Genomic DNA, 12361 nt, shown 5'->3' with positions numbered 1-12361 from the left:
CTTTGCTTGGTATTTTTTTTGTGTGTGGTGGTGGTGGCAGTGGCGGCTGCGAGGTGGGGGGGGGGGTGGTTCAGGAATGTCACCTTCCCTTTACTTCCTCTCTGACTCTCCCTCCCATCAAATCAGCACTTTCTTGGTGCCCAACTGTGTAATCGAGGAGGGGTGAAAACAAGATCCCTGCCCTCACGAGAGACATAGTTCACACACCACAAACAGATACTCAGAAGGATAGTGAGCAGAAAAGAAAGGGTGCAACAACTCAAAGGGGCCTAACGAGTTTGTCGGGAAGGCTTTCCGTAGCTTCCATGAGCCATTTTTAGTAGTGACACTGGTATCTTTTTTGTGTGAATGGGCAGTTTTGAGTTCTCCCTCTCTCTCACTGCTCCAGACTGAACTTAATTACTGTGTTTAAGGCCAGTGCAAGGGGTACAATATAATTATTAGAGCTAACGTATCATTCCTGACCCTGCTGTTAGTGTTCTATATATATTGATGTATTTAATCCTCACCAGCATATACTCATCCTACTGATGAGGAAAGAGGCAAAAAATCCCTATCATATATCATAAGTTGTGGGGCTAGCCTGGTTTCAAAGTCTGTGTTCTTATCACAGTTCTACCACGTTTCACTGATACCCACTACCATCTATTAAGTGCCTTCACTGTGCTGGGCATTGGGCTAGGGGTTTCAATTGGGATATTTCATTTAATCCTCACTGACAGTTCTGGAAGATAGTTAATGGCCTATTTTACAGTGAAGGAGGCCGAAGCTTGTTAGTGGTTTTCCACAGCAAGATCTGGCTGATTCCAAAACTCATGTTCTTTCTCCTCACCATGTTAGAAAATGTTCTGTAACTCACTGACCCAGCAGGTGTTTATTGAGCACCTGTTTTATGCAGGATGTAGCACTGAGAGTTGTGTCCTGAGGAGAGCCCTGGAGTGGTGTTGGGAGCCTCGGTTCCAAATTGACACCACCCTGACTTGGTGAGACCCAGGGAATGGCTGCTTACTGTCTGAGGGTCACTGTGAAAGGAGTTTGAACCCAATCAGGATTTCTTCATCTTGGAGATTCTGCTTTTGTGGGTCTGCGGTGAGGCTCTCTGGGCTTGACACCTACTGGCTAAATGACCTGCAGCCCTCCCAATCTGAATCTTGCCATTAGGCAGGGTTTAGATACAGAGGGTTCTTGTCTTGGGCAGGGAAACTGTGTCTCCTGGTAAAAAGGCAACAGGAAAGCGGGGAGGGATTTCAGCCCTTGCAGGAATGGTGCGCTGGGTTCTCTTCGTCACCAGCTCACCACCCCCCTCCCTAGTGAGAGGCCAAAGCACTGTCACCAGCCTCAGTTTAGAGGGTAAGCTAGAGTCTTGGTGACCTTACTCCTCACCCAGGCAGGAGGGGCTAACACATAAGAGGCTCCTATCTAAAAATTGGAAGGAGAGCCCTGACTGGTGTGGCTCAGTTTGTTGGGCATTGTCCTGCAAAGTGAAAGGGCACCAGTTCAGTTCTTGGTCAGGGGACATGTCTGGGTTGCAGGCTTGGTCCCCAGTTGGGGCCCCTTGGAAGGCAGCTGATCAATGTTTCCCTCCCTTTCTCCCTCCCTTTCCTCTCTCTAAAAATAAAAATGAATTTAAAAATTATAAAAATTGGAAGGAGAACAAGGACACCAAACTTCAGTCTTCCCTCTTTCCAATACGGAGTAGAAAAGTGCACAGGGCTTGTCACTAAGAGCTTGCCTTCTCAATAAACGTGTAGTTTGGGGGAGATTATTTGTCCAGGTCTCAGTTACTACATTTCCCAGGTGGAATTATTTCAACTATGGCTCTCTCTAGAAGACAGCAAGTGTTGGAGATGAATCACCCCTGGATGCTATTGATTCCCGAACTAAGTTCTCTAACTCTGACCTGTCCTGGGTACAGATTCCACATTTCTACTTGCTCATGGAGTGTTCCCTGCCTCAAATACACAGACCTCTCCCTCTCTACCAGGACCCTGTTCACGCCCAGTTGACTGAAATGGCACTTGCCCTCCAGTAAGCTGAGTGAAGGAGAACATCATGTGGGCCAGTGTGGTGTCAGAGATGCACATGGAGTGCTGGTCAGGGAATCTATCCCTGGGAAGCAGGGAATTCAGTAAGGCTTTCTGTTAGGGGTGATGTCTGAGCTGAAGGATGAAAAGAAATTACCCAGTCAAGCAGAGAACAGTGGGAAGAGTATTCCAAGCCCAGGCAATAGCATTAACTTAAAACTTTGGGGTGGAGGAAAATCCATGTGTGTACAGGACAAGTAATTTAGTATAACTGCACCTATGACCATCACCTGAGGGAACATATGCAGAGTCTCCCAAGAGGGAATGTTTAGTTGAGTAGGCATATGATTAAAATTGATTAGTTTGTTGGCATAGTATTTATTGTAAAACCTCAGATAATGGATGATAAATAATTTTGATATTTTTCAAAAGACTTAACTGTAGCCCATGAATGACAGAACCATTAAAGGGTTTTAAGCAGAAAACGGCATGACCCAAGTTGCTTTTTAAAAATAGCCTTTTGCCAGTCAAAGTAGTGGATTAGGAGGGAGAGAGATGGAGCCAGGGAGACCAGTGAGGAAGTTACTGAAGGAGGGATGAGGGGGGCACCATGTCATCTAATGCCCCATTCAACCCCACTTCTCTAAAGAAACTTTCACCCAACTCTCCAGTCAGTTCTGACCTTTTTCTGGATTTCTACATCTCATAAAGGGTGGAATTCCGAGGCCATTTAAGGAGGTAGAACCATGGAGTTGGCCATTCATACAACCCAAGAGACAAAAGTTGCATTCCTCTATCCCCTTTTCAAGCTTTTAACTCTCAAAATAGCTCACCTTTCTGGACCCTCTATTTCCGCAAAGGACCACAACATAATGCCAACACTCACCAATGAATGTGGCAAGGGACACACAATACCAATTTTATATTGTCCTTAGAAGTCTGCCAAGCCTCCCTTGCATTTTATTCCATTCCATTCCACATACGTAACATTTCGAGGTTATCTTCCCAAAGTCCTGTTTTCATCACTCCCTCCTGCTTAAGAACATCTAAGGCTTCCCACTGCTTTATCATGTCTTCTGGCTTTCAAGGCTTTCCAGAACCTGGCCCAGCCTGGAGACAGTGGGTAGTGGCTGAAAAAGGATGCGTCTGGGAGTTGAGAAGACCAATGATTCAGTGTCAGCTCTGACACCCATGTGGTCTTGAGCTGGCTACTTCATATTTCCTTGATTCAGTTATCTGTGAAATGAAGATACACTCCCTACCTGATAGGTTCATTGGGTATCTACTGTCTTTAAAGAACTTCAATGTGTGACACTCAGGTCATCAGTGAGTCTATTTTAATTTTTTTCAGTTAATATTTGCCCAACAAGGCCTGTAATCTCATACAAAGATTAGAGAGAAGGGAAGCCTTTAAAGAAATGGGTAGAATATTTCAAACCAGGGCAGGATATTGACTTGGCTTCGTGAGGAAAGGGTCTGAAGGACACAGATGGCTGAGTCAACAGGTGTGGTGGGCCTTACACTCCTGTAGAGAGGAGGTACAACTAAATCTGTGACTCAAAGTTGCTGGAAGGTGCCAGAACATCATCTATGCCAGTTCAATATCACTGGTTCAATTTTACAGTGGTTTATCAAAGCCTCTTTGTGTCAGGTCCTGTGTATGCCATTGGAGGGCTTGATCCTCAAGGAGCATGTAGTTTTGTACACACACAGAAACCCAAGTACAGCATGCTAGGATAAATACAATAAGTCCTCACAACATTGTTGATAGATTCTGTAACATTCAACAAAATGATGTATAAGTAAACCAATTTTACTATAGGCTAATGAGTAAAAACAAAAGTTCCTATAACATCTCATCTGCATTATAATGAAATGACATTGAAAGGAACATTGAGGACCTGATGTACTGTGTTACAAATAAGTATGGGGTGCTGTGGCAGCATGAGGGAAGGTGACTGGACCCTGTTTGAGGAGCAGAAAGACTTCTAGGAAGAAGCAACACTTGAATTGAACAGTAAAGGACATTCACCAGGAAAGGGAAGTCAGAGGGTGTGTTGGAATAGAGCATTCAAAGCAAAAGGAGCAGCATAAGCAAAAGTAGAAAGTTGAAGCAGCCTGGTGTGTGGGTGGAACTACGAGCCCTCAAATCGGGCTGGTGCACAGGATAGAGTAAGAAAGCAAGTGTTGGAGGATGAAGCTGAAAAGGTTGGCAGGGACCCAATCACAGAGGTTCAATGGATGTTTCAAAATGTTTTCTGGTAATCCTTAGGGTGGGGTGAGAGAAGTGGATTAGCGTGAAGGCCTGCATGAGGAAGGTTGCCAGATTCCAGTAAGATGAAATGAGGTCTAAACCAGGGCAGTCACCCCCTGTCAGGGAAAAGTCACCCCCTCCTTTTCCCTGACATTTTACTATGGGCAGTTTCAAACATTCAAAAAAATCAAAGTAATCATACCCTGAACACTCATAGATCCACCATCTAGATTCTACAATTAGTGTTTTACTATACCTGCTTTGTCACACATATCTATTCATCCCTCTATCCCTCCATTAAGCCATCTTATTTTTATGCATTTCAAAATTAGATATCTGTGCAAATGCCCTTAAACTCTTCTGCATTCATGCCATTAACTAGAGTTCAGTATATGTTTTGAAAACTTCTAAATAAAATATCCATACAATGAAATTCACATATCTTAAGAGTATAATTTCATATGTTTTGATACTGTATGAGGTCTGTCCAGAAAGTAACCAGCCATGTACTATGAAAAATAGAGACACTTATTGAAGAAGGTACAAGATACAGGAAATATTGTACATAAGACAGTGATGCCTCAGTCCCCTTCAAGGTAGGCACCTTGGAACCTCACACAGATCTCCCAATTGCTATCAGCTGCTCCATCGTATTTCCTGAGTCTCATCGACAGTCTAAATTCTCTTCCCTTTCAAACATGGTTTTATTTTATTTTATATTATTCTATTACAGTTGTCCCAATTTCCCCCCTGTGCCCTTCTCCACTCAGCCCATCACCCGCTCCCCCAGTCAGTCCCCCCCACCTTGTCCATGTCCATGGGTCATTCATACACGTTCTTTGACTAGTTCTTTTGCCTTCTTTCCACCATTATCCCTCTCTCCTCCGGTCCCTATCAGTCTGTTTCATGTTTCCACGCCTCTGCTTCTATTTTGCTCATTAGTTTACTTTGTTCACTAGGTTCCACTTCTAGGTGAGATCATATGGTATTTCTCTTTCACCACCTGGCTTATTTCACTTAGAATAATGCTCTCCAGTTCCATCCATGCTGTCATGAGGATAGGAGCTCCTTCTTTCTTTCTGCTGCATAGTATTCCATTGTATAAATGTACCATAGTTGTTTGATCCACTCATTTACTGATGGGCACTTAGGTTGCTTCCAGCGCTTGGCTATTGTAAATAGTGCTGCTATGAACATAGGGGTGCATAAATTCTTTTTAATTGGTGATTCAAGATTCTTAGGGTATATTCTCAGCAGTGGAATCACTGGGTCAAAAGGTAGATCCATTTATAGTTTTCTGAGGAAATTCCATACTGGTTTCCACAGTGGCTGTGCCAGTTTGCATCCCCACCAACATTACACCAGGTTTCCCTTTTCTCCACATCCTCGCCAGCACTTGTTGCTTGGTGATTTATTAATGATGACCATTCTGGCAGGTGTGAGGTGATATCTCATTGTGGTTTTAATTTGCATCTCTCGCCCTTGCTGGTGTGGCTTAGTGGATTGAGTGCCAGCCTGTGAACCAAGTGGTTGCTGGTTCGATTTCCAGTCAGGGTACATGCCTGGGTTGCAGGCCAGATCCCCAGTTAGGGGTGTGCAAGAGGCAACCACATGTTGATGTTTTTCTCCCTTTCTTTCTCTCTCCCTCTCTCTAAAAATAAAATCTTTAAAAAAATAATTTGCATCTCTCTCATGGCTAATGACATTGAACATCTCGTCCTATGTCTGTGGGCCCTCTGTATGTTCTTGGAGAAGTGTCTATTCAGGTCCTTTGCCCATTTTTAAAATTGGGTTATTTGTCTTCCTGGAGTGGAATCGTATGAATTCTTTATATATTTTGGAGATCAAACCCTTGTCTGAGGTAAATTGGCAAATATGCTCTTCCATACAATTGGTTCCCTTTTCATTTTAATGTTAATTTCTTTAAATGTGCAGAAGATTTTTAATTGAATGTAGTCCCATTTGTTTAGTTTTTCCTTTATTTCCCTTGCCCTAGGATATATATCAGCAAAAATATTGCTATGTGGGATATCTGCAATTTTCCTACCTATGTTCTCCTCTAGGACTTTTATGGTGTCATGACTTATATTTAAATCTTTTTTCCATTTTGAATTTATCCTGGTATATGGTATAAGTTGGTAGTCTAGTTTCATTTTTATTTTTTGTATGTATGTATATATGTATGTATGTATGTATGTATTTTTTGCATGTACCAGTCCAGTCCTCCCAACACCATTTATTGAAGAGGCTATTTTTACTCCATTATATGTTCTTGCCCCCTCAAAGGTGATTTTATTTTTTTTTTGAAGTAGTTCATCTCTTTTGTAATTAACAAACACAGAAGGGAGAGAAAGGGAACACATTTTTAGCTAACAGAGTTTACAGTTTTATTTTCACATTTCACAATGCAAATGAGAATTTCTGTTTTTGTCCCACTGCTCCCCTCCAAAACTGTTCTCTCTTCGATAGGAAGAGGGTGAGTCTTCCTTGTCACACTGTTAGAAAACACCTAGAGTCACAGCATCACGATCTCCTGGTGAAGTAGAACAAGTAATATAAAACTGATAAAAAGTGTCTCCCCTCTCTCCTTATCTTTCTGGTCGAGTCATTACTGGCCGAGTGGGTACCATCATGGGACAGGCAGGAGGTCTCATCAGTGGGGGCCCAGGCATCGTGGGCATGTGCCCTCCCATAGGTGGCATCATTCCAGGAGCAGGTCTCACTGGCATCATCCCAGGAGGAGGAGGACCCATCATTGGCATCATGGGAGGGCCCCCCATATAGAGTGCTGGCATCATACCAGGACAAGAAGGACCACGAATACTGGGGGGAGGTGGAATCATTGCCCCTGAAGGAGGAAGAGCAGAGAACGGAGTAGGAGGTATCTCTCCTTGCTGAAATGCTGAGGTTGTTTTGTCACTTACCCTTTGATCCTGCTCTTCCATCCATTTCTGAGAGTAGCCTTTCACATTCTCTTTGTGTTTTCTACTACTGCAGTGTGTCTTTCTCACAGATGGAGAGTCATGGGTGAGGTATGTATCACAGTAGTCACAATAAAACTTGGGCATGTTGTTCTGCAGGGCACTGGCCACTTGGTTCCCCTCAAAGGTGATTATAGTTTTGGGAAAAGCCAGAATTTGCAGGGTGCCAAATCTGGGCTGTAGTGGGGCTGAGTCACCTGGGTGATTTGATGTTTTGCCAAAAATCCATGCATGAGACGTGATGCATGAGCAGGCGCATTGTTGTGATGAAGCTGCCAATCATCAGTTTCCTATAGCTCTGGCCTTCTGATCGATCCAAATAGTTTCAGTGGAGGAATGTTCAAGCTTAACAAAAAATTTGATGCAGACTTGTTGCTGTACTCGCTCAGTCATTTTGAATGTGTTGGCCACACAGTACACATGCTCATTCAACGGGTTCTACCACCCCCACTGATTAGTATAGTAAAGTCGTCATTGTTCACACATGCACATCCCAGTCCACTCTCCTTGGCTGCCAGGCTACATCAATATCATGCAAACTGTTCTCATTATATTAACAATGGCTAGACTTTTTCCGGACAGACCTATACTTGTGCAACCCACACCTCTATAAGGTACAGAACGTTGTCATCCACCCAGAAAGTTCCCATGTGTTTCTTCCCAGTCAATCACAGCTCTTCCTCCTTCCAGAGTAGGCCTTGAGTTTGAAAAAGTAGGATTTGGAATATGTGAAAATACGAAGATGATCCAGATAGACAGAGCCTGGATGGCTCCCTCTCCAGCAAAGTTATAAAGGCAGGTAAACATGGGGTGCACAAACATTAGTAAAAGAGCTTGAATGGATGCCTTTCAGCCTCTCTTCTGTCACCCTACTGAGCCTTATCTTTATGGGTCAAAGTATGAAACAATGAAGTAGAGAGGAGCCAAGGGCACTTGGGAGCTAAAAATCTTATGGGGGAAACAGAATGTAACACCGACCATCACAATTCAGTGTAACAAATATTGAATGTTGCATTGAATAAGAGTCAGTGTTGTAATAGGAAAGAATGGAAAATCAGGTAAAACAACACAAAAGTGTCACAAGGGTATGAGATGTGTGTGAGAGAGAGCAGGGAGGGGGAGAGAGGGAGAGAGGAAAAGGAAGGGGAGAGGAAAAGTGATAAGGTGAATAACTTAGACCTGGGACTGAAGGAGGTAATAGGAAAAAGGGAGAAAGATCATTCAGCAGCCAAGAAAATTTTTCTGGAGGTGAGAGGAGTTGTTTTGAAGGATGCCAATTTTGATAATAAGTATGGTAAACATAAAAATATTTTATGTAGCAAATAACAAAAGCATAAAACATTGGCTAAATAATTTAAAAGTCTAGAAGTCTTTATTATAAGCAAAATTCAATTAGAGCTTTTTTCCGATTATCTCAGTTCTGCCTTTGTGTGTGTGTGTTATCTTTATATTCAGGATACTTCTTCATGGTTATAGAATGGCTGCACTCAGCACAGTGCTTCCACTTGTGCTTATTTGCCATCTGAACATCCTTTTAGGTGAGTGCCTGTTCAAATCTTTTGATATTTTTGAGTGAGTTGTCTGTTTGTTTTACAATTGAACTTTGAGATCTTTTTATATATTTAAGGATCCAAATTCCTTGTTGGATAAGTGATTTGCAAACATTTCCTCCTAATCTATAGCTTTTTTTCTCCCAGTCTATAGCAGTATCTTTCACAGAGCAAGGTTTTAGCTTTGATAAATTTCAATTTATCAGTTTTTTAATTAATTAATTTATTTTAGACAGAGGGGAAAGGAGGGAGAGAGTGAAAGAAATATCAATGTGTGGTTGCCTCTCATACACCCCCTACTGAGGACTTGACCTGGCCCGCAACCCACGCATGTGCCCCGACTGGGAATTGAACCAGTGGCCCTTTGGTTTGCAGGCCTGTGCTCAATCCACTGAGTCACACCAGATAGGGCTCAGTTTTATTTATTTTATGGATTATCATGTTTAAGTATCTTTTGACTACCCTAGGTCATGAAAATGTTATCTTCTAAAACTTTTATACCCTATGTTTTCTTTTCTTTTGTTTTATTGACTTTTTTATATTGTTGTTCAAGTACGGTTGTCTCCATTTTTCCCCACCAGTCTCCCCACATCCCAGCCATACCCACTTCCCACCCTTGATCCTACCCCCTTTGGTTTTGTCCATGTATCCTTTCTTTATACATGTTCCTGAAAACCCTTCCCCCTTTTCTTCCTGCATTATCCCCTCCCCCCTGGTGACTGTCAGTTTTTTCTTTACTTCAATGTCTCTGGTTATATTTTGCTTTCTTGTTTGTTTTGTTGATTAGATTCCATCTATAGGTGAGATCATATGGTATTTCTCTTTCACCACCTGGCTTATTTCACTTAGCATAATGCTCTCCAGTTCCATCCATGCTGTCCCAAAGGGTGGGAGCTCCTTCTTTATTACTGCTGCATAGAATTCCATCGTGTAAATGTACCATAGTTTTTTGATCCATTCATTTACTGATGGGCACTTAGGTTGCTTCCAACACTTGGCTATTATAAATTGTGTTGCTATGAACATTGGGGTGCATAGGTTCTTTTGAATTGGTGTTTCAGGATTCTTAGGGTATAATCCCATAGTGGAATTGCTGGGTCAAAAGGCAGTTCCATTTTTAGTTTTTTGAGGAAATTCCATACTGTTTTCCACAGTGACTGCACCAGTGTGCATTCCCACCAACAGTGGACAAAGGTTTCCCTTTTCTCCACATCCTCTCCAACACTTGTTATTTGTTGCTTTGTTTATGATGGCCATTCTTACTGGTGTGAAGTGATATCTCACTGTGGTTTTAATTAGCATCTCTCTGATGTCTAGTGATGCTGAGTGTATTTTCATATGTCTCTGGGCCCTTTGTATGTCCTCCAAAAATATGGAACACTTCACGAATTTGCATGTCATCCTTGCACAGGAGCCATGCTAATCTTCTCTATATTGTTCCAATTTTAGTATATGTGCTGCCAAAGTGAGCACTATAGCTTTATGCTTTACATTTAGATCTTTGATACATTTTGAGATAATGTTTGTTTACTGTAGGAGGTTTAAGACAAGGCCTACACCTCTTAAAGTAAAGAGGTTTAAAAGGTTAAGAGTTTTTTGATTTATGGAATGTCCAAATGTACAAACATCACTTGTAGACAAAAAAAACCCCTGTCTTCTCTATTGAATTGCCTTTTCCCCTTTGTCAAAAATCAGGTAGCTATATTAGTATGAGTCTAATTCTGGAATCACTATTTTATTCCATTGATCTTATGTTTCTATACTTCCACTAATACCACCCTGTTCTGATTACTATAGCTATACCAAATAGAGTGATTTCTCCCACATTATTCTTTTCCAAGATTGTTTAGCTATTTTGGGGCCTGTGCCTTTTCATATAAATTTTAGAATAATCTTTTCTATGCCTACTCATAATTTGCTATTATTTTAAAAGGAATTACATTAAGTCTATAGATCAATTTGGAGATAATTGACATGTTTAGGATATAAAAATATTTTCAGATTTTATAAAATATTTAATTGCAGTATAATATACATACAGAGAAGGACACAAATTCTAATTGTACAGATTGAGAAGTCACAAATGTGACTTCTCATGTGATCATTACCCAGTTCCAGAAATAAAATGAGTAGCACCTAGGGGATTGAGTCTTTTTAATAAAAGATTTTATTTACTTTTGGAGAGAGAGGAAGGGAAGAAGAAAGAGAAACATCAATGTGTGGACACTGATGTTTCATACCCCATACATACCCCCTACAGGGGACCTGCCTGTAGACCAGGCATATGCTCTGACTCAGAATTGAACTGGTGACCCTTTGCCTTGAAGGCCTGTGCTCAATCCACTGAGCTACACCAGCCATGGATTGAGCCTTAACAGAAAAGAGATATCAGGTGAATTCATGGGACCCTTGGGATGAGGAGGCTCTTAAAGAACTATACGCCCAGATAAAGGGACTAGAAAATAGCCTTTCTATTGGAATATGGACACAATGAAGAAACTTGTTTATCTTGGCCTGGGCTTTGGATAAGGGTCAAAATTCTCCCCTTTACAAATTATTAACCATGTAATTGAGCTTCACATGAGTTTGTGGTTCAAGCCTGTACTATTTATGTGGTCCAAGAAACTATAACTTGTGAAATCAGCAGAAATATTGGATCTCTGTGGGGCATCTGGCAAAAACAAATACCAAAACTCTCAGTATTAACATGCATGCAAGCCAGGATGAACAGGATTTTCATAAATAAAATCCAGTTGAACATGAACAAAATAATCCAAAATAAGCAAGAGTCAACAAGTACAACACACAGTAGGCTTAAGCCTCCATGAACAGATAATAGAAGATTCTAACAGAGTTAAAAATAAGTATGTTACATGAACATTGGAGTGAAGATTGGCTGTGGGAGTGGGGTGGGGCAGAGCAGGGGAGAGCAATGGGGAAAAAGGTAGGACAGCTGTAATTGAATGACAATAAAAATAATAAGTATGTTAAAATTAAAGACATAAAGGAAGAAATTTAAAAAATGGAAAATAAAGTACTATTAAAAAAAAGATTTGAAAAAAGAACCAAAGCAGACTTATAGAAATAAAAAAAAATTAAGTAATTGAAATGAAAAACTCAATGAATGAATTAAACAGAGATTAGACACTGTTGAAGAGAAAATTTAACTGGAGACAGATTATAGGAAATCACTCAGCAAATAGCACACAAAGTTAAAGAGAGGAAAGGGACTACAGTATGTGGAGGACAGAATGAAAATGTCTCATACATGAGTAATTGGAGTTTCAGTGGAATAAATAAGGCTAAAAGGGGGGGTAGTATTATACAATGGCCTCCTCAACATTTTCACTTGGAAATATATCCAAAATGTAACTCTTGATCTTTCCTCACCAAACTGGCTATTTCCCTGGCATGTATCATATTGGCAACTTGATCTTTCCACTTGCTCAAGCCAAAAACCTTAGGTAATCATTGATAATCTTTTTCTCTCACACCCTATATCCAACATGTAGGCAAATCCTGTTGGCTTTCTTTCAAAATATTTCTAGAATC

At 41.1% G+C, this 12361-nt stretch overlaps 1 protein-coding gene and 1 non-coding gene across 2 annotated transcripts; both read right to left on the bottom strand.

The window, feature by feature from the left end:
• Positions 1-6579: 6579 nt before the first annotated feature.
• Positions 6580-7404, bottom strand: LOC114505342 (U1 small nuclear ribonucleoprotein C-like). Its single transcript, XM_036016261.1, has one exon. The coding sequence runs from the start codon at positions 7344-7346 to the stop codon at positions 6867-6869; it is 480 nt and encodes a 159-aa protein (XP_035872154.1). The 5' UTR covers positions 7347-7404; the 3' UTR covers positions 6580-6866.
• Positions 7405-10175: 2771 nt separating this feature from the next.
• On the bottom strand, positions 10176-10282 carry LOC114505787. The gene has a single exon (XR_003685259.1). It is a non-coding gene; the product is annotated as a U6 spliceosomal RNA (small nuclear RNA).
• Positions 10283-12361: the final 2079 nt, after the last annotated feature.

The sequence above is a fragment of the Phyllostomus discolor genome, chromosome X, assembly GCF_004126475.2.
Source record: "Phyllostomus discolor isolate MPI-MPIP mPhyDis1 chromosome X, mPhyDis1.pri.v3, whole genome shotgun sequence".
NCBI lineage: Eukaryota > Metazoa > Chordata > Mammalia > Chiroptera > Phyllostomidae > Phyllostomus > Phyllostomus discolor.
This window is presented reverse-complemented; position numbering and strand designations above follow the sequence as displayed.

Excerpts from the sequence above, each read along its gene's own strand:
- LOC114505342 (XM_036016261.1), bottom strand. The coding sequence starts at position 7,346 with ATGCCCAAGTTTTATTGTGACTACTGTGATACATACCTCACCCATGAC.